The following is a 24,694-nucleotide window of genomic DNA, read 5'->3' on the forward strand; positions in this document are numbered from 1 at the left end:
ATCATGCCTCTTGCATGTGTGGAAGAGTGGATAGAGGGATTGGCAGAGGAGGGCGATAAAAGCGTGTGAAGAATTCTTGACTTTTGTAGGCCTGGAATGTAGCCTACTGTACAACATCTGTTTCTGCACTCAGGGTTCGTCCACATTTCCGCTGGTGTGGTGTGCCAAGAAAGCACGAGTTCCGGCTCTTTAGCGAAAGATCACAACAAATGGCAATTTGAATTGCCTTTTGCTCTAGCTGAGTGCTAAAGATTGGCTTTCCTGGGGAAAAGCAGCAGGACAAGACACAAGGTTTGAAATTAGCTGGGCGCCAGGCACATTTTGTGCCTAAAGATCCTCCATTTGCGAGCACTTCAAAAAGTCTGGGTGCCATTTTTGGCGCCTGGCTGACACTCAATGATTACTGAAATGCATGTGCTTTGAAGCCTTGAAGTATACATTAAGGATAAACAATGTTAAGGAGTTTAACAATAAAGGGTAGAGTGTTTTGAAAACTGAAGTATGGTACCGATACAGTTGTACCTTGGTTGCCGAATGCCTTGGTACTCATATGTTTTGGCTCCTGAACGATCGAAAACTGGAAGTTAGTGTTCCGGTTCTTGAACGATTTTTGGAAGCCGAACATCCGGCGCGGCTTTCGCAGCTTCTGATTGGCTGCAGGAGCATCCATGATGAATTATCAATTTCTGATAAAAATGTGAAATTAACAATGTGTCTCTTATGCGAATTACCGTATTTTTTGCTCTATAAGACTCACTTTTCCCCTCCTAAAAAGTAAGGGGAAATGTGTGTGCGTCTTATGGAGCGAATGCAGGCTGCGCAGCTATCCCAGAAGCCAGAACAGCAAGAGGCATTGCTGCTTTCAATGCGCAGCGATTCCACTTGCTGTTCCGGCTTCTGAGATTCAGAATATTTTTTTTCTTGTTTTCCTCCTCCAAAAACCTGTGGTCTTGTGCGTCTTATAGAGCGAAAAATACGGTACATATTAGTATATGCTTACCAAAAGAATAAATAAAAAGTGTTGCTGACCCCCACCCCCACCCCATGGCGACAAGACATTCCGTTTTGGCTCCTAGCTTTTCTCTCCCGGTTTCTAACATTGCACAAGAGGAAGTGTGGATAGGCCCTTACTTTTGCCTCTGGTCCTGCCCACTTTTTTGTCTCTGGCTCCACTCAACTCTGGCGCACATGCACAAACACAAATAAGCTTTGCCTAGAAGGGAATGGGGCAGACTGAAATGTGGTTCCCCACTCCTGGTCTATACTGACTGTCTATACCTACAAGTTTTCAGAAAGACATTTTGCCAGCAGAAGCAGACAATCTGACAGGGCGCCCTCCATCTCCCACAGATTTACATGGTGTACAAGCCAAACAGGATCTTCTACTGCTCAGGGCTTGAGAACTTCCTGCTGGATTGTGTCCATTAAACAGAACCGTCCTATCTCCCACCACCAACTGTACCTAGAAGTCGCTACCCGGGCAGTCACGTCTGTCCATGGGCAGCACCGTTTCCCCAACACACAGATCCAAAAAAAAAAAGGGGGGGAGAGGGGAAAATGCTGAATTGGTTGTTTTTGCCATTCGGGGCCGAATTAATCTCTCGAGCCCCCGGGTGTGCAGGCAAAGCTTGCCAGGGTGTGCAGCTTTCATTAAGCAGCATAACAGATGTGCCAATAAAGCCAACACAATTCCCCCGTGGCCACCAATTTGCTTGCTCCTGTCTCATCATACCCTGAACTCTGAGTCCAAAAGGTGAGGTTTTTAACAAGGGGTCCTCTAAACAAGTATGCATCAAATAACTGTTAACAAGGGAGAGACGCAAACAGGCCTCCAAACTGTAGCTGGGGAGGGAGGGAGGAACAAATTCCATTTTCTAAGGAAACAGTGGCCGTGTTGTATGGGGGGGGGGTGCAGGATAGGGAAAAATGTCTCTCTCTCTCTCTCTCGCCTGTAATTTGCTTCTGGTCAAATTGCTCTTTTTAATGAAATGGTCCTCCAGGAAAACGGGAAAATTCTGCTGAGCCAACTGTTCCATTCCCATTCCACACCCCCAGCTGATTTAGAGCCATTAAGAGCAAAGCCTGCTACATACTTTTCAAAAGAGTAAATTGGGAAATCAACAGGTGAAGAAACCCCACCCAAAAGGGGGGTGTCATGAGAAAGGGAGGTCAAATGGCAAGAGTGGGTTGCATAAATGTCATGACTGGCACAGGAAAGGGCAAATCTGTCAAATTTTGTTTTGCTCATTTTTGCATTTTTCTAGTCTTAAGGTTTGCTCTACATTTCTGCATCAGTTTGTGATTTTGTTTTTAAGTCCTCGTGAAAATTCACCAGCATTTTAGTGCAAGCTTCTAATTTGTATGTGATTTTGCCTAACATACACATTTCTGCAAGAATTTTCCCCAATATAATGCATGTTTATAGCTTATTTTCTCGAATACACACATTTTTGCAAGCAACTTCAGCATTGTGCTGATAATCCCAAGATTGCAAGTTTAGTCCCCATATGAGACTGCTGCATATTCCTCCACTGCAGGGGGTTGGACTTGATGGTCCTCAGGGTCCATTCCAACTCTAGAATTCTATTATTCTCCAATAAAATGCAACTCTATTATGTTATCTAGAGCAGTAGTTCCCTAATGATGATGGTGATGATTTAAACTGTGGTCTGCAGACTACCAATGGTCCATGAGCTTCATTCAGGTCACCTGCAGCGTACCTGTGAATGTGTGTCTGAAGTTGGGAGGTGGCACATCCATTACATCAAATATTTCTATTTACTTTTAATGGTATTTTTATTGCTTCTCTTATTTCTTTTACTGTATTTTATCATATTCGAATTTAAATTCTGCTGGCATGACATTTACTATGACAAGCAAAAACAATCAGTAATTTTCAAGTGGTCTAAATGTTAAAAAAAAAGGTTTGGAACCAGTGGTCTATAGGAGGCATAGGCAAATTCCGGCCCTCCAGATGTTTGGGACTACAACTCCCATCACTCCTAGCTAACAGGACCAGTGGTCAGGGATGATGGGAATTGTAGTCCCCAAACATCTGGAGAGCCGGAGTTTGCCTATGCCTGGTCTATAGAACCACAAATTACCCACCCCTGCTTTAAAGCATGGTTGCCAAATCCAATTTGAGCCACAATATTTTATTTTATTATAAAATAAAATTCCACAAAAGATTAAGTACCCTGTCTGTTTGTCATTTGTGGTCCAAAAGAGTGTGGGGTGGGGAAATAACCCATTTTGTTTAAACGACCATCGCTAACCTGGTGCTCTCTAGATGTCTTGGACTATAATCCCCATTGGCCCCAGCCTTCCTGGCCATGTTCCATCAGTCTGAACATTCCGAGGCCATGCTGGCTGGGGCTAAAGGGAGCTGCACTACATAGCAGCTCGAGAGCCCCAACTGGGCAATCCCTGCTGTAGAGCATCCTAGCACCATTTGCCACAAAAGCGCTCAGGTTTATGAGACCCCTCCAGACTGGTGCTCTGTTTGTGCATGTGTGTATGTGCTGTGTAATGTGTCCTCGATGCAATAATAGTTCATTAGTGGTGGATATAAACTGGATTATTCCCACATCATTCCACTTTATCAGTTGTTCTGTGATGCTCCCCCAATGTCACCACATTCATGTGCATCTGGAGGAAAACTATAGCACAATAAAAGCAGAATGGTGGTAGTGGTAGCAGAGAACTCCAAACATTTGCATTACAAAAAGTTGCCAGATTTCAGCAGGAAGTTAAAAGGAACTGGAATCCAAGCTGTACCTGCTCACCTTTGCAGGCACAAACAGTATGGAGAATGAGACTGCCCTGATTCCATCATGAGCACAAATCATCGTTAACGCTCAACAAAAGGAGCCCTATGCCTTTGGGGTAGGTATGCTGAAACACACTCGCTTCCTCACGGTTCACATCTGCAGGTGCCCAAAAGCTTCCCTAATAACTCAGGGGAGGCTTTTTCAACCCTTCTCCTTAAGTATCACTAGTAAGAAATATCACACTCTTTAATCCACATTAACTCCCATGCACAGAGGTCTACAGGGAGGGTACCCCATTGCGTCTCCTCCAAGATCAAGGAGAACAGCAGTAACGGGAGGCATTGGCTGGTGTTATTGATTCCCAAATGGCAATGGTATTTTTAGAAAGGTTGCCACCCTGGAAAGGAGAACAGAGCTTCTGTAGCAGGGCATGAATGCCACCTTCCTGCTTGTTAGTGACGCACTCAAAAAAGCGGATACTACAGGTCCCTGGTGTTTAACTGCTGAACACCCAAGGAGCTGGTTCGAGAGGAACACGATCTCACCAGTGAGGAAGTCATCAGCACCTCAAGAAAAAGTGCCACAATTAAGGGAAGGCTGTGAGTGAGGATTGGCTGGCAACAACACTTTCCCCACTGAAAGCATTTTTGCAGGAAGGGGATTTTCAAAGCAAATGGTCCAAATTCTGCTGCATTCATTGCAATGGTTATGAGATGATGCTGAGAGTCCAAGCTAAGCCTGGGGGGGAAACAGGCCTGGTAGGGGTGGGTGTGTAGCGCAGTGGTAGAGCATCTGCTCTGCATGCAGAAGGTGCCAGGTTCAACCCCCGACATCTCCAGTTATGACTGCAAAGGTCCAAGACCCTTTGAGAGAACAGCCCATTCTGACTACCTTGGATCATTGTTTTAATGGTCGGGCCCCTAAGGATGGCTCTGCTGATCAGACCAAAGGTCCATCTACTAGTCCAGCAGACTGATGCCACACAGAAGCAGGCCACGTGCTTCTAGGAAGCCCACAAACACAAAGTCAGCTTTTAAAAAAGAGGATGGGACAAATTCAAGGAAGGTAAGCCTATTGCCATGATAGCTATGTGTCCCCACCTTCATTTGTCAAGGCAGGAAAAACCAATGCAATGTGATATTTACATTATAAGGAATTGTATGGGGTTCCTTTTAGGAAGTAAATTGCAATCCCACAGTTGCTAGGAGCCTCAAGTAGGGGCAGTGCTGTTGCCCTCAGGTCCTGCTTGTGGGTTCCCCATAGGCTGGCCACTGTGGGAACAGGATGCAGGACTACATGTCCTATGGTCTGATCCGGCAGCCAGAACCATCTTATGTTATTCAGGAGACAAGAGGGTAATAGCTGTCTTTCCCTGCTGGAGGTAATGTACATAGCCATGATAGTCTTATTCATCATGGATTTGTCTAATCCTCATTTAAAGCCATTTAAGTCTTCTGGTAGTGAACCCCACAAATGATGCATTGTGTGAAGAAATGCTGCCTTTTGTGTCTATACTGAGTCTGCCGCAATGACCTAAAATTATGAGAGAGATGGCAAAGCTCTGTCTACTTTCCTACACAGTGTATGCTTCTATAAAACTCAGTCCTGACCCCCACTTACTCACCTTCCCCACCAAAATAAAAGAGCCCCAGATGATGAAGTCATTCCTCATAAGGGAGTTGTTGTTACAGCACCTGAATCAGAGCTGCCTACTTTTCACTATTACGTATTTAATCAGTTACTAATCCATTAGAGATCCTGTGTTCTCACGTCATTAGTGCTAACTTGATTGTGGAGATAACTTCTATTAAGCAATCTGAACTTAAGAAAGCACTATTTTAAAGTGTGTTTTTAATATTAAATACTAAAATATATACAGTACAATCTTAGCTGTACTAAGTGCAGCTCATTTCTGATTATGACACTTATTTTGCTCAAAGCAAAATACAACTGATTTGGCCTAAAAGCAGCACTGATTTGCCCCAACCTGCAACATAGGTTTTACCTTATCTGCTTCATCATTTGTTTATTTTATTCTTAAAAAATAACCCTGAAGCAATTTAAAGACAAGTTAAAAATGCTGATTTTGAACATATATGGTGAAGCAGTTGTGGGGTGGGGACGGATTTTACAGGATATTGTGGGAATGTTTAGGAAGGTAGGAGAGGATATATTGTTTTGATATTATCCCTCTTCACTCATGCTAGTGAGCAAACAGCAGAGCACATTCCCTTGCATCTTATAGTGAAGCAGTTGATGACTCGCTAGTTCAGGGGTCAGCAACCTTTTTCAGTTGTGGGCCGGTCCACTGTCCCTCGGACCATGTGGTGGGTCAGACTATATTTTGAAGGGGGAAAAGGACCAATTCCTAGGCCCCACAAATAACCCAGAGATGCATTTTAAATAAAGGCGCACATTCTACTCATGTAAAAACACCAGGAAGGCCCCACAAATAACCTAGAGATGCATTTCAAATAAAAGGACACATTCTACTCATGTAAAAACATGCTGATTCCTGGACCGTCCGCAAGCCGGATTGAGAAGGTGATTGGGCCGCATCCAGCCCACGGCCTTAGATTGCCTACCCCTGAGCTAGAGTCTTTTAATTAAGCAATCCAGTCTGGCTTGTTCCATCTGGATTGTTCCAGGTAAATTTCCCCTTTTATTTCCCTCTTAAGAATAACACAACACAGTCTTCTTGAAAAATAACAATAAAGTTTTGCTCACATTCAGTTCACAGCAGTAATCTGAAGGCAGGCTTTATCTTGCGGTTACAAGTTACATTTGTATAGAAAAGAAGTCAGAGCTAGGTCTCAGTGGTTTACACTGAGCCTCTTGGGTTTGCCGATTGAAAGGTTGGCAGTTCGAATCCCCATGATGGGGTGAGCTCCCGTTGCTCTGTCCCAGCTCCTGCCAACCTAGCAGTTCGCAAGCACGCCAGTGCAAGTAGATAAATAGGTACTGCTGTGGCAGGAAGGTAAATGGAGTTTCCATGTGCTCTGGTTTCCGTCACGTTGTTTTGTTGCGCCAGAAGCAGTTTATTCATGCTGGCCACATGACCCAGAAAGCTGTCTGTGGACAAACGCTGGCTCCCTTGGCCTGAAAGTGAGATAAATGCCGCAACCCCATAGTCGCCTTTGACTGGACTTAACCGTACAGAGGTCCTTTACCCTTTTACCTTTTTTTTTACCTACTTGGTGCTTTCATCCTCTGTAAGGATCTGCCATGTGCTGGCTAAAAGCCAGGAGCAGTAGGGATCCAGAAGTGAAGATCCAAAAGAGGAAGTCCAAAGGAGAAGAAGGGAAGATGAATGCATGGCTAGCCCTTTTACATGGTCAGCTAGGGTCACACCCATCCACCTGGTTTCACACAAGGGGAGGAGGCTCCAGAGCAGGTATGACAGGAAGTCCTCCCTGTCTGGAGCCACATTCCCCTGTGTGTCCGTTCTAGGCAAGAGGAAAATGTTGGACTTGACTGCTCCAGCAAATAATACATCCCACGGATATGACCTCTTATTGAACATGGGAACAGTTTCCATAGATTTATTTGGCGTTAATGAGCCCACAAACTCACGTTGCCAATCTTTTGCTAGCAGCTAAGATTTTAGTGCCTTCTAAAGCAAGAAATAACAAACACATCCCCCATAACTGAATGGTTAAACAAGGTATGGCATGTGGCTGAAATGGAAAGACTGACATCATACATTAAATTAAGAGAACACAGAATAAGAAAGCTTTCACTCAGTATAGGGCCCTTTTACATGATTTTGGACAGCACCGTACAATTTATCAGATATCAATATATATTTGTTTGGAATTCTGTCAATCATTGTACCACTCCCAGTTTGCAACAAGTCATGCCTGCTCAGCCCAATGCGATGTACCTGTGGAACTCAGCACCCCCCTCCCGCATGACCCCAGCTACTTCCCAGCCACCAGGGATGGAGCCCAAAGGCCTGAGCTTCTAACTTCCACAAACTGCCCGGGTACCAGTTCAGTAGCAATGGAGACTCCGTCTCCAAACAACAGATCTGGATAAGAAGACAACTCTCCGTTGAGAGCTTCTCTTCATGACATTCAAGGAGTTAAGGAAACATTCTGCGCTGGGCTGAATTTTTTGCTGTGCTTTGGAAGTTCACTGCCATCCCTCCCACCCTGCTGGGATTTCTCATTTTCTAGCACAATATTTGCAAACAAGCAACTAAACTTCTGAACCCTTGGAACTTACAAACAATGCAATCTCTCACTTCTATCTCTTTTTTGGGGACTGAGACAGAAAGCATTTTCCAATGCGACAGCAAGGATATCACAGCGAAACAAACACGACTCCACTAAGTGACATTTTGGGCATCTGTTTCCTTTCACTATATGTTTGCATGGTGGTAGAGCGCTTGCTGCGACCCACCTTGGATCAGGCCATGACCCACACCTGTGAGTCCCAACCCACCAGGTGAAGACCAGTGGTGTAGACAGTACTGATCTAAAGGGATCAATGGACTGACTCAGTAGAAGCTGAGTCCAGAACAGTTGCTGCTACCAACTAAGATTGATTCTTTACTTAGCAGCTCACTCTTATTTCTGGCTTGGAAGTTGGCACAGGAACTCAGTTGCGGAAAGCTCTGTCAGTTGTAGAGACCAGCAGGTGAGTAGACAGGCAATAATGCACACCAAAAGATATGATGAGGGCTAGAAACCTGGAAGATTACAATGAAAAGCCAAGATTGTCAAAAGCCTGAATTCTGCATTGGCACCAAGCTCCACGTGGACTTTTCTGCACTACACAGCATGCACTGGGGCCCACAGCAGCTGTAGAAACTGGTGCAGAAACTGGTTCAGGGGGCAGAGAAGAACCAAATCTACAACACACACCACGAGGGCTAGAGACCTGATGAAAAGGGTTAAAATGAAAGCCATGCATCTTGTGAATCTGAACACTACACCAGGCTTCAAAACCGGGGTTTGGTGCATGGTTAATAGGGAAAGATCAGTAATAATCATCAGGCACACCACTTCTCCCCTTTTGCACATTGATATTTTTCTCTATCTATCCATCCTGTTAAAATAACCCAGTTAAGAGAGACTGGGGGGGGGGGGAGGGAGCAAGATCCCCAGCACAGGGGAATCGTAACACCTGCTCTTTGATTTATAGCTTTCCTGCTTTCTCGAAACCCTGCTGCAACCCTGATGCTCAAAGAAGATGAGCTATCTAATTAGGTGGAAAAGAGGGGAAGTCATCTTCGATATCATAAGGCAGCCACACCTCTGAACCCTCCAGAATTAACACTATCTCTTTGCGCCCAGCACGGGAGTCGATGCAAAGTTTCAAGGCCTGCCACTCCTCCTTTTGTTTTGCATAATTACCCTTTGTGCTGAACCCAAGAAACATCGTCACCCAGTGCTATTAACTCATAGATCATTAATGCTTTTGTGGGCTTTACAAAACAATTAGAGGCAAGGCGGTCCTCCGCCGCTTGCTGCTAACCCAATCACTCTTCATTCCGAGACTCCCCGGTGCACGGACTCGTGAGGCTCTCCCTTCCGAAGCCCACATTTGATGAATTGTACTGTCTTTTCTGCTGTTGCTGAGAGTGAGTTTGTTAATGAAATTAACAAATTCAGATGTGTGTTTTACGTGGCACGCGTTGGTAAAGGGAGGGAGGGCAAACCTGCTTTTAACAAATGCTTAGCTTTTATTCAGCACATTTCAAAACGCAGTTCAAAAGCGTTACCCATGCATCATCTTAATTACCTCTACAACAGTTCTGCAAAGTAGGCCAGTATTAACACACCCAGATGGCGGAGACAAAGCTATAAACAACAGCCAGCCCAAAGCTGTCTTATTTGTACCAGGAACTTCCACCTCATGCAATTAGCTCCCATTTATTTATAAAGAGGGTCACTTATGACAACTCAAGTTTCCTGATAATGCTGATTTTAGAAAAATAAATCATGTTTTTATAAGTTAAAGACTATAAGAGTAACTTGCTGAATCGAACCAAAGGTCCATCCAGTCAAGAGCGAAGCTGAAATTTCTCAAAATTCTTTTCTGAGAAAATGTCTCATATTTTTCTCATACACTCCCCTGCCTCAAAGAAGACCACATGGCAATTCCCATCTTGCAGTTCTGCACCATTTTTTTATGATGGTTATCACTCATGCCCCCACCCCATTAGGCATTGTGGAGAATTCAAAATAGTGACCAGACTGTCAACACAAAAGCAGCAGCAAATAATATTCCTTAGAGGGGGAAACATGGCTATGTGGCTACAACTGCTAATAGGGTCCCACACTGAATGGAGGCTGCTGGGAGAATTGTGACTTACAAATAGAGAATTTTGAGAGGACATTGGAGCACAACTCTAGTTAAGTCCAGCATTCTGTTCCATACACTAGACAACAGTACATCTCCAGGAATTCACAAGCAGGATCTGAAAATAATAGCACCCCACCCTGCAATACTGCCTGTTCCCCAGAAGCCTACATTCAGAGGTAGACTGCCCCTGAACCTGGAGGTTCCTCTTAGATCATTGTTGTTCCTAAAACCCTCCCTCTGTGAATTGTCTGCCCTGCTTTTGAAACTGTTTGGCCATTGTCACATCTTGCAGAAGCAACTTCCAGGGGTTAACCACAGCACGCGCGCGCACACACACACACACATTGTTTGTAAAACACTCTTATTTTTTTATAAATACTGGTATATAAATATTTTTACAAATCAAAATAAATAAACCTGCAGGTTTCAAAGCCAACCTTAAAAAGATACAAGTATGGAAGTGTTGAAATGGCGGCTGTCTGTTTGAATATGGCTCTTGGAGGAATGGAAAATCCACACAGGATAAAACGTTTGTTTTTAACCCACTTGTGGAGACTATCAGAGGTCACAAAGAAAGGAATATATGACAACAACAAGAAGATGAGGATAATAATAAAGAGAAGATTGGACAGAACTGTGAATATTAAAGCAGCAGCAAGAGAGATGTTTGGATCCCTTTCTGAGCTCGAAGCATGGGTACCCCCAACACAAATTTAAAAATTTGGCTTTGTAATTTGGAATTAATGTGATTTGATTGGTTTGCTAATAAAAATGTTATTAAAAAAAATAAAAAGATACAAATATTCCATTGATTCTGCTTAGGGATGGGGTTCTTATTCTCCACGTTGTGGAGCTAGCTGATATATTTCCATCTCAATTAAAAAAGAAAAGAAAAATATTGCTAGCTCCCTTGAGCTTTCAGATGTAGGGAGAGATAGAAGCCAAATGCGGAAAGCAGCACCTAGGCAATTCAGAACGAGCAAGAGAATTCCAAAGAAGTGCATTCAACAAGAGCAAATACAAAGCCTTGTTCTGAAGGAAGAGAAAACATAGGGAGCTGCCTTATAGTAAGTGCATTGAGTACATTGGTCCATCTAGCTCAGTGTTGTCTGCACTGGCTGGCAGCAGCTCTCCAGGGTGTCAGGCAGCAACATCTCTCAGCCCTACCTGGAGGTGCCCGGGACTGACTCTGGTCCCTGGGGCCTCTTGCATGCAAGGCAGATGCTGTACCGCTGAGCTATGGCCCAAAGCAATTTACGGCAACCCGTTGCCAAATGAAAGATGGATTTATAGATATGTCTTCATCTTGCATTATGCCTGGAATCAAATTGAAGCTGCTATACAGCTGGGACAATGCAATAATAAGCATTTATAAAGCACAACCCTTTTATACATGTCTCCTCGGAGGTCCACCCCACTGAGTTTAATGGGATTGCAATCTAAATGTTCAAAATGCTTTACATCCTGCTGCAAATCAGACAGATTATCTCCATACTGCAGATGGGACAACTGAAACTGAGAAAGCAACTTGCTTAAGTGCCCCTTCTGAGTTTACAGCAGTGGTGAAATTAGAACTAGGCATTTTTCTTTTTTATAAATAATTTTTATTTGGTTTTACAAATTTGTTCACATTCAAATTCATCCATAGTTTAAAAAAATGCACAAGATTCATCCGAATCTCAAGAATTTCCTCCTGGCCTCCATGGGTTCTTTGAGTAACTTTGTAACTGCATATTATAAGTCCTAGCCCCTTCATGGATCACTGCCTTGCCGTGGCGAAGGGGCTTGAAGAACTCAGAGAAGCTATGAACTATGCCGAGCAGGGCACCCAAGATGAACAGGTCATAGTGGAGAGTTTTGACCAAACGTGATCCACCTGGAGGAGGAACCGGCAAACCACTCCAGTATCCCTGCCAAGAAAACTCCATGGACAAAGACAACAGGCATACAAAAGTTATGACGCTGGAAGATGAGCCCCTCAGGTCGGAAGGTGTCCAACATGCTACTGGGGAAGAGCGGAGGACAAGTACAAGTAGATCCAGAGCTGATGAAGCAGCTGGGCCAAAGCCGAAAGGACACTCAGTTGCGGGTATGCATGGAAGCGAAAGGAAAATCCAATGCTGTAAAGAAAAATATTGCATAGGAACCTGGAATGTAAGAACCATGAACCTGGGTAAGTTGGATGTGGTCAAAAATGAGATGGCAAGAATAAATATTGACATCCTGCGCATCAGTGAACTAAAATGGATAGAAATGGGCGAATTCAGTTCGGATGACTATCATTTCTACTACTGTGGGCAAGAAACCCGTAAAAGAAATGGAGTGGCCCTCATAGTCAACAAAAGAGTGGTGAAAGCTGTACTGGGATGCAATCTCAAAAATGATAGAATAATCTCGATACGAATCCAAGGCAGACCTTTTAACATCACAGTAATCCAAGTTTATGCACCAAATACTGGTGCTGAAGAATCTGAAATTGACCAATTCTATGAAGACTTACAACACCTTATAGAAATGACACCAAAGAAGGATGTTCTTCTCATTATAGGGGATTGGAATGCTAAAGTAGGGAATCAAGAGATAAAAGGAACAACTGGCAAGTTTGGCCTTGGAGATCAAAACGAAGCAGGGCAGGGCAAAGGCTAATAGAGTTCTGTCAAGAGAACAAGCTGGTCATCACAAACACGCTTTTCCAACAACACAAGAGATGACTCTACACATGGACATCACCAGATGGGCAGCACCTAAATCAGATTGATTATATTCTCTGCAGCCAAAGATGGAGAAGCTCTATACAGTCAGACCTGGAGCTGACTGTGGCTCAGATCATCAGCTTCTTATAGCAAAATTCAAGCTTAAACTGAAGAAAGTAGGAAAAACCACTGGGCCGGTAAGATGCAATCTAAACCAAATCCCTTATGAATACACAGTGGAAGTGAGGAACAGGTTTAAGGATTTAGATTTGCTGGACAGAGTGCCTGAAGAACTATGGGTGGAGGCTCGTAACATTATACAGGAGGCAGCAACTAAAACCATCCCAATGAAAAAGAAATGCAAGAAAACAAAGTGGCTGTCCAACGAGGCCTTACAAATAGCGGGGGAGAGAAGGCAAGCAAAATGCAAGGGAGATAGTGAAAGATACAGGGAATTGAATGCAGATTTCCAAAGAATAGCAAGGAGAGACAAGAAGGCCTTTTTAAACGAGTAATGCAAAGAAATAGAGGAAAACAACAGAATGGGAAGAACCAGAGATCTGTTCAAGAAAATCGGAAATATGAAAGGAACATTTCATACAAAGATTACCATAATAAAGGACAAAAGTGGTAAGGACCTAACAGAAGCAGAAGACATCAAGAAGAGGTGGCAAGAATACACAGAGGAATTATACCAGAAAGATATGGATGTCTCGTACACCCCAGGTAGTGGGGTTGCTGACCTTGAGCCAGACATCCTGGAGAGTGAAGTCAAATGGGCCTTAGAAAGCACTGCAAATAACAAGGCCAGTGGAAGTGATGATATTCCAGCTGAACTATTTAAAATTTTAAAAGATGGTGCTGTTAAGGTGCTACACTCAATATGCCAGCAAGTTTGGAAAACTCAGCAGTGGCCAGAGGATTGGAGAAGATCAGTCTACATCCCAATCCCAAAGGACAGTGCCAAAGAATGCTCCAACTACCGAACAATTGCACTCATTTCACATGCTAGCAAGGTTATGCTTAAAATTCTACAAGGAAGGCTCAAGCAGTATGTGGACCGAGAACTCCCAGAAGTGCAAACTGGATTTCGAAGGGGCAGAGGAACCAGAGACCAAATTGCAAACATGTGCTGGATTATGAAGAAAGTTAGAGAGTTCCAGAAAGACATCTACTTCTGCTTCATTGACTATGCAAAAGCCTTTGACTGCGTCGACCACAGCAAACTATAGCAAGTTCTTGAAGAAATGGGAGTGCCTGATCACCTCATCTGTCTGCTGAGAAATCTCTATGTGGGACAAGAATCTACAGTTAGAACTGGATATGGAACAACTGATTGGTTCAAAATTGGGAAAGGAGTACGGCAAGGCTGTATATTGTCTCCCTGGTTATTTAACTTATATGCAGAATTCATCATGCGAAAGGCTGGACTGGATGAATCCCATACCGGAATTAAGATTTCCGGAAGACATATCAACAACCTCAGATATGCAGATGACACAACCTTGATGGCAGAAAGTGAGGAGGAATTAAATAACCTTTTATTGAGGGTGAAAGAGGAGACCGCAAAATATGGTCTGAAGCTCAACATCAAAAAAACGAAGATCATGGCCACTGGTCCCATCACCTCCTGGCAAATAGAAGGGGAAGAAATGGAGGAAGTAAGAGATTTTACTTTCTTGGGCTCCATGATCACTGCAGATGGTGACAGCAGTCACGAAATTAAAAGACGCCTGCTCCTTGGGAGAAAAGCAATGACAAACCTAGACAGCATCTTAAAAAGTAGAGACATCACCTTGCCAACAAAGGTCCGTATAGTAAAAGCTATGGTTTTCTCAGTAGTGATGTATGGAAGTGAGAGCTGGACCATAAAGAAGGCTGATCGCCGAAGAATTGATGCTTTTGAATTATGGTGCTGGAGGAGACTCTTGAGAGTCCCATGGACTGCAAGAAGATCAAACACATCCATTCTTAAGGAAATCAGCCCTGAGTGCTCACTGGAAGGACAGATCGTGAAGCTGAGGCTCCAATACTTTGGCCACCTCATGAGAAGAGAAGACTCCCTGGAAAAGACCCTGATGTTGGGAAAGATGGAGGGCACAAGAAGAAGGGGACAAGAGAGGATGAGATGGTTGGATGGTGTTCTTGAAGCATGAGTTTGACCAAACTGCGGGAGGTAGTGGAGGACAGGGGTGCCTGGCGTGCTCTGGTCCATGGGGTCATGAAGAGTCGGACACGACTAAACGACTAAACAACAACAACATAAGTCCTAGAACTAGGAATTTTTCAGTGTGCACCTCAGACTCTTCCCCGTTTTGCTCTTCCACCAACTCTTCCACAGGCATTCACAAGCTGTAGCCCCAAATTTCTAACACCAAGGAAACCCAAAGTTTAGTGAAATGCACGACATTCTGATGTACATATAGTCCTTTAAGTTCCAAAGGCAAGCAGATACAACAAATATGACCATCTCTCTCTCTCACCATGTGGACTAGGAACTTGCTTTTAAAATCATACCCTGCCATTGCCAAATCCATACTGGGAACCAGCACATCACAGTTGAATAAAACACAGGTAATGTATGTGCTTTGACCACAGAAATGGGTCGATGAGGTGGAGCAACGTGAGTGGGACCTTCATCTGAATTTTATTCTACTATTCCCTGCCTCCAAGGCTCTGGGATGAAACAGACAGTAAAGGACATGATCCAGGGAAGTTTTAGAACCAAGTCATCTGCATTCTCATGACTACCATTATAGAGACTACCAGAGAATCCCACTCTTGCAACATCCAGTTCTTTGGGTACAATTGCAAAATGACCATCTATATACACTGTCAAGAAGGATTATTTTTCTTTTCTTAGTTTTTGCTTTTAAATGCTTTTAAGTGTTTTGTACTGCTTTTAATGACAGTATTTAATTTTTAACAATATTTATATTGATTGTGTGGATTTAGCTGTATTTGTTTTCATTTATGCTCTGGGCTGCCTTGCATCCTGACTGAGAAAAAGGCAGAAGCTAAATTAATTAAATAAATGGGGACTATGGGGTTGCGGCGCTCATCTCGCTTTCAGGCCGAGGGAGCTGGTGTTTGTCCACAGGCAGCTTTCCGAGTCATGTGGCCAGCATGACTAAACCGCTTCTGGCACAACAGGACACTGTAACGGAAATCAGAGTGCACTGAAACACCGTTTATCTTCCCACCACAGAGGTACCTATTTATCTAGTTGCACTGGTGTGCTCTCAAATTGCTAGGTTGACAGGAGCTGGGACAGAGCAATGGGAGCTCTCCCCACTGCGCGGATTCGAACTGCTGAGCTTCCGATTGGAAAGTCCGAGAGGCTCAGTGGTTTAGACCACAGAGCCACCCACATCCCAATTTAATAAATATCTGTGAGATGGCGAGATTAACCAGGAAAATTCGAACCAGCAGGACCAGAGTTTCCAAAAGGAATGGAAGAAGTTTTTAATATATTTGGAAAGCAACTGTAATCAACTGACATCACTTGTAGGGTCAAAAGAAGTTTTGTAAGGAGTAATATATAAATTATTGTGAAAAGAATAGGTATTAAGATTTGAATTTATAGCAATAACTATAGTAACAAAATGCATAATTAGAAAAGATTTTAGAAAACCATCAGTTGAGGTTGAAGGAAGTCTTAGGTGGTGACAGCCAAAGATTTTGAAATGATATTTAAAAGAATGATATGCTGGAAAATATGTGTAAAAACCAATAAAAAATATATACTTTTTTATAATAAATAACTGCAAATAACAGGATCATCTTTAATATGCAATTATTATTTTGCAAAATATTCTTCTACTATTCTGGGTACCACAGCAGGAGAGCAAACAGTAGCTTCTCCCTGGCATTTATTAGCCTGAATGTTTATCGTAAGTCTGAAAGCAGAGGGGCAATCTGTTACAGAAATATATTTCCACTTGCTTCTCAAGTTGCTGTGTAATTCAACTGAGTCCTCATTGCCCTCTAGATCCTGGCCAAAGGAACTTTTAAGGCCGCAGTCCTAAGTGTGCTTACCCCCCAGCAAGTCTCACGGAAGATAGCTCAGAGCAAACCTGCACAAAGTCAAACTGAACAACATACGCAGTCAAATGAAGTCTTCACTCAAGACAGCCTTGTCGGGCAGCAAGAAAGAGATTAAGATTTTAATCTTTGTTTCCTCCAGTGTAATTAAACTAAGCAGCCTCTCTCCAAAAGTCCATTGCCGGCTTTAACATAAATAACATTTCCTCAAGTACTAAGTAGATTTTTCACCAATTGCCTCTTTAGTTGGATGCTCATAGCCGGGGTTTTTTAAACAGTTTGTAATGCCAAGAGACTTTTACGCACAGGAAAGAGAGACCCGCAAATGAATGGTTTTGGCTCTGGGTCCTTTCCAATCCTGGAAAGCCTATGAGCCTGTTAAACCAGCTTATTTAAACATTCAAACAACTTTTCAAATTCAAAGCAGTAAAGCACACCCTCTCTCCCTTGAACTTGGGAGTGGAAGGGAAGAGACTGGAAAAGCCAGTATGTATGAAATTCACAAAAAGAAAAAGAAAAAAGTTTTTCTTTCTTAGATGAAAAATAATGTGTTGTTGTTGTTATATTACCCATCCTTCACCCTAAGGTTTCAGGGTGATTTACAACAATTTAAAAGACAACATTAAAAACAATTTCAAAAATTAAAAAGAGTATCAGCAGAATAGTTTGTGCTGCTAAGCAGCAGAACAAGGTAGGGGTGAGAATTAACCTTTAAAAGTGACAATAGTGATTCATTTCATAGAATTTAGACACTGCTTGATTGCAAAAACCTCCAAGTGGTTTACAAAATGAATAAAACAACAGAATTATCAGCAAAAACAACTACTTAAAACATTGAAAGAAACGATAAACTGAAAACAGATTAAAGCACACATCAACAGGACTGACCAGTCTCACAGGGCTTTTTATGTTTATAGGTTTGAAATATTTAAATTCCACCTTTTTTGACCAAATCCCACTTTTTTAAAAAAGAAAGGAGATTCTGACTAAACATCAAGAAGAACATTCTGATGGTAAGGGCTCTTCAACAGTGAAACAGTCTCCTTCAGGACGACGTGGACGCCCCTTCGTTGGAGGTTTTCAAGCAGAGGTCTGTCATGGATGCTTTTGTTGACATTTCTGCATTGCAGGACTAGATTACTCTCGGGATCCCTTGCAACTCTACAATTCTATGAAAGTTCTCAGGCAGCTCAAAACAAGAAATTTTAAAAATAAAATTCTTTAACAATGAAAGTATAGCTAACAGTATCAAAGCATGTCACAGTTCTTCTTCTTCTTCTTTTAATAGCCTGAAGCTAAAACCAATTTAAAATGCCTAGGCATCAGGCCACAGCTATTGTATCATGATTGTCTATACAAAACACACCTTCCCAAAGAAACAAAAAGCCTCAGCCAAAGTTTCCAGTGCAGAGAACAGCTGCTTGTGTCCTCCAGGGCACACAAAACTAACATCTTCCACCCTGCCTGACTCAGAGCAAAGAAATATGGAATAGTTACCTATCTAGTTCCTGTTCAGAGACAAAAGCAGATAAGAGGAACAGCCCAAACTGAATCCCTACTCAGATGGTAATATGATCAGTGGAGAAGCAAATAATTGTATTGTCAAAATTAAGGAGGGAATAAAGGACTACTGCTTTAAAAAGGTGAACAGGGAGGCAAATGCCCAGGGTGTTGGAGGGCAGGATTGCCAAGACAGTCTGATGGTCTCACACACCAATCAAGAAGAGATTTTGTTCCACTTTACAGCTATGCTAGCTTTGCTCCTTGCAGTGTCTGGGAAGGAGGTAGACACAACTGAGAAGAGATCAAGGTCTAATAGATGGAGAGGTAAATAATGCCACAAGGAGCAGCCAGGTAGGGCAAGACAGAGGCCCAGAGAAAGTGCAACACCTGCCTTGCATGTTCATTCCCCAGCATCTCCAGGTAGAACCAAGAGAAATAAAGGCTGTCTGAATATCCTGGAGAGCCACTGCCAATCAGTGCAGGCAATACTGAGCTAGATGGACAAATGGCCTGAGTCAGGATAAAGGAGCTTATCACATCTGTAGTGGGGATCAGATTCTGCAAAAAGGGAGGTATTTTGGGGTGAATCAGCAGAAGGGGAGCTGGGACAGGAGACTGAAGCCCAGCTGCCTATTGTATGCCTATTGAAACCAAGATCCTTTTCCCCATGATGGAAGGAATATCCTTTGGACCTCATATTCAGCTTTCCTGTGGCAACTCTTCCTTACATCTTCCTGAAGGACCTTGCAGGAGCCAGCCTAGGGTCGGGAGATCTGGAGAAGCCTCTCCAGCAGTGGTCCTCCAGGTGTCATTGGACTCATTATTTACAGACAACTATGGTTAACTAATATACAAATGGTTGAAATAAATAAGGTAAGAACTCCCATCAGCATCAACCAGCATGACCAATGGTCAGAGGTGAAGGGAGTTGTAGACCAGCAACAACTGGAGGGATAAAGGTTCCTCATCCTTCTTCTACAGACAGAATTTGCCAACAGCCACTAGCCAGGTACCTTTCAGGGTTCACAGGCTGGCAGAACACAAAAAGGGTCCCTTTACCTGTTAGCCCCACAACTAAACGGTACCCTAGCCAAGGAGGATCCCCTTAGCTAGTATGGCCAATATAAACTTTTCAGAGATCAAAGGCTCCTGGGCATGGAAGCATCATAGACATCTGTTGTTACTCATGTGCAGAGTTATCTACTGCCATCTTACAACTTCATATGTTCCAAGGCTGTCCCTCTTGTTGAAAAATGGGTCCTGAGGCAGAAGTCGAGTGCATTTCTGAGCTCAGAAGCTGGGAGTAACATGCCCTGGGTAAGATTAAGCAGGTGGTGGTGAAAAACAGGGAGACCTGCAGGAATTGCTCTGTCCAAACAGCCTGAAACCGTTCTGTCACCACAGGGTTCTCTCAGCATCAATAAGGTTAACTTTCATTTGGGAGGGGTGGACTTTCCACTGACTTTCCATACCATTCAAAAACATCACACCAATGCACCCCTGGCAGCCCGGGAACTGGTTCTGGCTGCTGGCACAATGTTGTGGCTGCACAGCCTGAGATGCAAAAGAAAGGGAAAATCTAAGTGCCTGGTTGCCTCCAAAGTTTGGTGCCATCACTTAAGAGATCTGGCCCTCCCTTCCCTCAGTCGGCTCAGGCAACGGAAACCCCTGATGCCAAGTCTTCCAGATAATGCCTCTAACTTGTTGTTCCGTATAAAAGGAGCAGAATTAAAGAACACTTTAAAATCCAGCCCTCCTTCCAAAAGGGAAACTGAACTTTGAGTCCAGGCAAGCTGCTTTTGCTCAAAATCCATCTCTTCTACCCTTGTCTCTTCCTCAACTGCAAAATTTGAACTGTAAGCTCCTGATCTGTTTTGCTGTGCTGCTCTGAAAAGTACTGGATATACGGTGCCCTCAATGTCTGAACAACAGGGGAACAGTCAGAGTTGCACCTCAATTTTAGATCCAGCCAGTCCCAACCTCTCACCTGGAAACTGATTACTTACACGAAAGAGGGAGTGGGAAGAGTACAGTGGTACCTCGGGTTAAGAACTTAATTCATTCTGGAGGTCTGTTCTTAACCTGAAACTGTTCTTAACGTGAGGTACCGCTTTAGCTAATGGGGCCTCCTGCTGCTGCCGTGCAATTACTGTTCTCATCCTGAAGCAAAGTTCTTAACCAGAGGTACTATTTCTGGGTTAGCGGAGTCTGTAACCTGAAGCATCTGTAACCTGAAGCATGTGCAACCCAAGGTACCACTGTAATCCTATGCTATGGCTTTACCCAGGATTTTAAGGCAAAAGTAAGTAGTCATCAAATCACAGCCAATCACTCCCCTTCCAGGTGAATTATCTGCCTGGCTTCATATCCACAATCACCAAGGCAAAAAAACACAAACAAAAAAAACCCCAAGCCCCTTTGTTCAATCTGCAGCATGCACAGAAGGAGCAGCACTAACCCTTTTACCACTTATTAACCAGACTAGGAATACAGCTTGGGCACACTTATGCTTAATTGCAAACAGTTACCACTAATTACTGAATACAGGGAACAATGCCTAGCCAAATTGGAGGTTATAGCTTCAGTGATATCAAGTAAGCGAAGACCTGCCATTTGCTTAACTTGCCACCAGAAGTTAAGAGCAAAATAATGGCTTCATCATTAAATATATTTTTCAAACTGATTTTTAAACTGCGCCCTAAGTCTTGTGGGTGGCAAGTGGGGACCCGAGGAGCCGCCTGTCTATCTGCATCAGCTCAAGTTATTGATCTCTGTGTTGGCCAAAGAAACAGAGCAGCAAAACAAGCACCACAATACCTTATCATGGCTCAAACTTCGATCAGCAAAAGAACGTGCAGGCTTCAGAGTTACACAGGGCTCCTTTATCACACCAAATTGCAAAAGAAAAGGGGGAGAAGCAGAAGAAGCAAGGATTTGCATATGGGAATGGGCCATTGGCCATATAGGATCTCTCTCACACACCCATCCCATCCCTTCCTCCAAAGATACAGATGTGGCATGCATGAGCATAGCAGTAAGGTGGGCATGCACTTTACAAAAAGTTTAAAAACAAACTGATAAGGGTGGCAGGGGGAGAGCAGGCTAGTTTCTCAGACACTCAAAAATGAGAGGAAGAGTGCCTGAACATTTTGCTTCATATCTCAGGTTCTAAAAATGCTCCAGATGTGGTCCCTTACAACTTCACTATTAATTATATGATTTTATGATATTTCCTCTTTCTAAAGTATGAAAGCTGGGAAACTGCAGGTTAGGATTCATTGGAGGGAAAGCTGGCTCTTTTGCACGAGCACACACACACACACACACACAGAGAGAGAGAGAGAGAGAGAGAGAGAGAGAGAGAGAGATGCCCAAAGAGTTGGCCTAGTTTGAACACTGGGGACTGGCCCTGCCTGCACCACTTTGTGAGTTTCTTTGGCTAAATAGGAATTGAAACCCAGGTCTCTCCACTCCAAGTCTAACATTCTAACCGTGACACTGTGCAACTTTTTTCAGTTCAGCAGTCACTCAGCAAGTGTAAGAGGGTGGTAAAGTTGGGCATTTGCCCAAGACCAACAGGGGACTGCTGGACCAACAACGCTGCCCTTTCCAGTTTGCACAAAATATCCAAGAAGCAGCAGATATTTCCTAAGGGAAACAATAGTTTGCACGTCCTGCCTCTTCTAGCAGAGCCCCTGCCCCCACAGCAAATCCTGGAGTCCACACTGAAGAATAGAGAAAACCAAATAGGAGCTTGCAGGTGCAAAGTAGTTCCCAGATAGGCTGGGACTGTACAGATGCCTAAGAAAGCAAAGGTCTTGGCCAAGCAGGCCAGAAGTCAAGGAGGAAATGGATTTTTGAAGGGGAATATGGCCATGATCTGGATTTGGTGTCAAAGAAGCAGCTTTGCCCTCCAATTCCAGCAGTCCTTTGTAGGAAGGAGGGGCTGGGCCCTTAAGAAAATAGGATGTAGAGGGTAGGCTGCGTAGTCAAGGACTGGTCAGGTGAAACTTGCACTTCCCAAATGTCATGTCAAAAGTTGCTTTGCCAAGCGCCATTTAAATCTGGCTTTGCATTTCACAGACGTGCAATTTAAAGAACGCAAGACTTATGCAGACTGGGAATAGCGGCAGGCTCAGCCCTCTGTTGACTTTCAGGGCCACGTTCACAAGTGGAGCAGCACTGGCCTGCTGAGCATCCCTTGCAACAGTGCCCTCAATATGCTTTGCATGAGCCTGCACACCTGCCCAGTGCTGTAAACAAGCTATTTACTAAGCAGCTCAGAGGAGCAAACCTTGGTTGGCTTTAGACAATGTTGGCTCTCATCTGTGTTTACTAGGAAGCAAGCCCCACTAGGAAGCAAGCTCCACCAGAACATCTCTTATTTAGTGAGTCCTCTCGCCCCTCACCCCATGTTCCCTCCCTAAGCATAAAACTGTGGGAAGCAGTAAGAATAGCTGGAATACATCTTAATACTGCAAGGGGGGGAGGAAAGACACAGAGAGGAACATGGTCTTTAGTTCTGGGCCTGTTAAAAGATGGGACAGGGAGAACGGAGGAGTTAAAGAGTTGGGTGCATGGGTGGATGGTGGCATAGGATCCAACTCTAGGGACCATGGGGGCTTCAGCCCCCACAATAAAATATTTGAGGGGGCTGGGCATTCCCATTCAAATGATGTGTGTGCACTGAGTCATGTGATCGATTATGTGGTGTGGGGCTTACCTGGGCCCCCACAATATTTTATTCAAGTTGGCACCCCTGGAACCCCATGCAAAGAGGCACCTTTCATATGCAAAGACCCTTAGGGGAAAGTTTCAGGTTGGCCGGGAAGGGTCTGGGGGTCCAGTACTCACATGAAGGCGTGATAGATAAACGCCCAACCTCGGGGTCTTTCCAGCACATTGTAGAGACAGTTCTGGAGGCGCCGGTAACGCTTGTTGGAGGCGGATCGGGCTCCGGAGCCCCCCGGGGGAACCGGCAGCGGCGTCCCGAGGAGCCCCAGGCGCCTGGGGCTGCCGGCGACAGGGACGTCGTTTTTCTCCGTCTGCACGGCTGTAAGGGCCACGAACTCCACCCGCTGGGCTTCCACGCCGCCGCCGGGGATCGTGGCCGGAGACAACATGGCACGGTCCCCGCCAGACGCCCCGGCCATAGCGCTGGCAAGATGGAGAGGACACCGTCACCGCATGGAGAGGCACTAGCCCCGAAGCCGGTCAGCCCGGCGTCATGGCCCGAGGAAGGGGACCGAGAGGGGCTCCGCCGCGACACTTCGACGCCCGCGCCAGGTTAGGGACCTCCGCGCCCTCGCTCAGCTCGCTTCTCGCCCAGTCACACTTCGCCCAGCGCCGCGCCCGGGTCTCAAGGGCTGGAGGCGCCCAGGGCGCACGTGCGGGATCCTCTTCGGAAAGTGAGATGCGCTCTTAGCCTCGGCCGCGCCGTCCCCGCAGCTTCTTCAGCCTATCCAGAAAAGAAGGGGGCGCAGAGAGAGAGAGAAAAGAAGTCCGGAGGAACTGGGATTCTTTCCCTTGCCTAGCTCACCCAATTACTTCTCCGCCTACGCCCAAGTTTAGAAGAGTTGCCGCTTTACATGGCGCTTCGCTTTGGAGAGCTGGACAGCGTCAAAAGTGCAGCCGGCTGGAAACAGGAGCAGCCGCCGCGGCGGGCTCTTTCTCCTCCTCTTGCCTCGGCCCCTCTCCATCCTGCTGGCTTTCCCACCTGCCTTTTGCTTCTCCGACTCACATGGCACCCTCTTCACCCGCCTCCTTCGGCCTCTCTCCGCCCCTCGGCGGCTTGCCTTTCCGACGGCGCGGCGGCGCCCAAGAAGCACGACGCCCGCGACTCAGCCCCGCCCTGCCTCGCCAGCCCAGAGCCGGGGGCGCGTTTCCTCCACCAGGCGGGAGGCTCAAAGGGAGACGGACGCGAAGGAGCGCGGCTTCCTGTTCGGAACTGGGGGTCTGCCGTCTTCCTTTCCCGCAAAACCACGCTCCCAAGCCGGAGACTGAAAAAGGCGTTGAAAGTCGCCAAGCCACACGCTTCCAATACGTAAGGGTTGGCCACCGTGAGAACCGGATGCTGAACCAGATGGGCTACTGGCCTGATCCAGCAAGCGTTTCTTATGTCTTTTCTCTCGGGGATCTGTGCGACCGTCTGTCTTCCCGATCGTGTGGGAAGCCCAGAAACCCACCACGGAGGCCTCGATCTACGCGCCTCGCTTTCCAAAATACAGGCAGAGAGATGCCTTGTTTCCCGAAAAGGGCGAGCACAATGTTGCCAACTGACTGGAAAGGAGCTTGCTCTTAATGCCTGAGGTGCAGAAACCAGAAAGTGAAGCTCCCCCCGTCCCCACAGGGGGAGGTTCATGTTGATTTGTG

General features: G+C 44.9%; 1 protein-coding gene across 3 annotated transcripts in view; it reads right to left on the minus strand.

The window, feature by feature from the left end:
- Window positions 1-24,177, minus strand: part of KCNQ4 (potassium voltage-gated channel subfamily Q member 4) — a 95,904-nt gene extending 71,727 nt beyond the window's left edge. The window contains exon 1 of one of the 3 annotated variants that reach the window (XM_083751716.1): window positions 23,177-24,177. In XM_083751716.1, coding sequence (XP_083607842.1) covers window positions 23,177-23,475 — 299 coding nt within the window. In that variant the 5' untranslated portion in view covers window positions 23,476-24,177. The remainder of the gene's footprint in view (window positions 1-23,176) is intronic. The other 2 variants (XM_083751718.1, XM_083751717.1) reach the window with 2 other exon arrangements.
- Window positions 24,178-24,694: the final 517 nt, after the last annotated feature.

The sequence above is a fragment of the Podarcis gaigeae genome, assembly GCF_964106915.1.
Source record: "Podarcis gaigeae genome assembly, chromosome: 8".
In the NCBI taxonomy this organism is placed as follows: Eukaryota; Metazoa; Chordata; class Lepidosauria; order Squamata; family Lacertidae; genus Podarcis; species Podarcis gaigeae.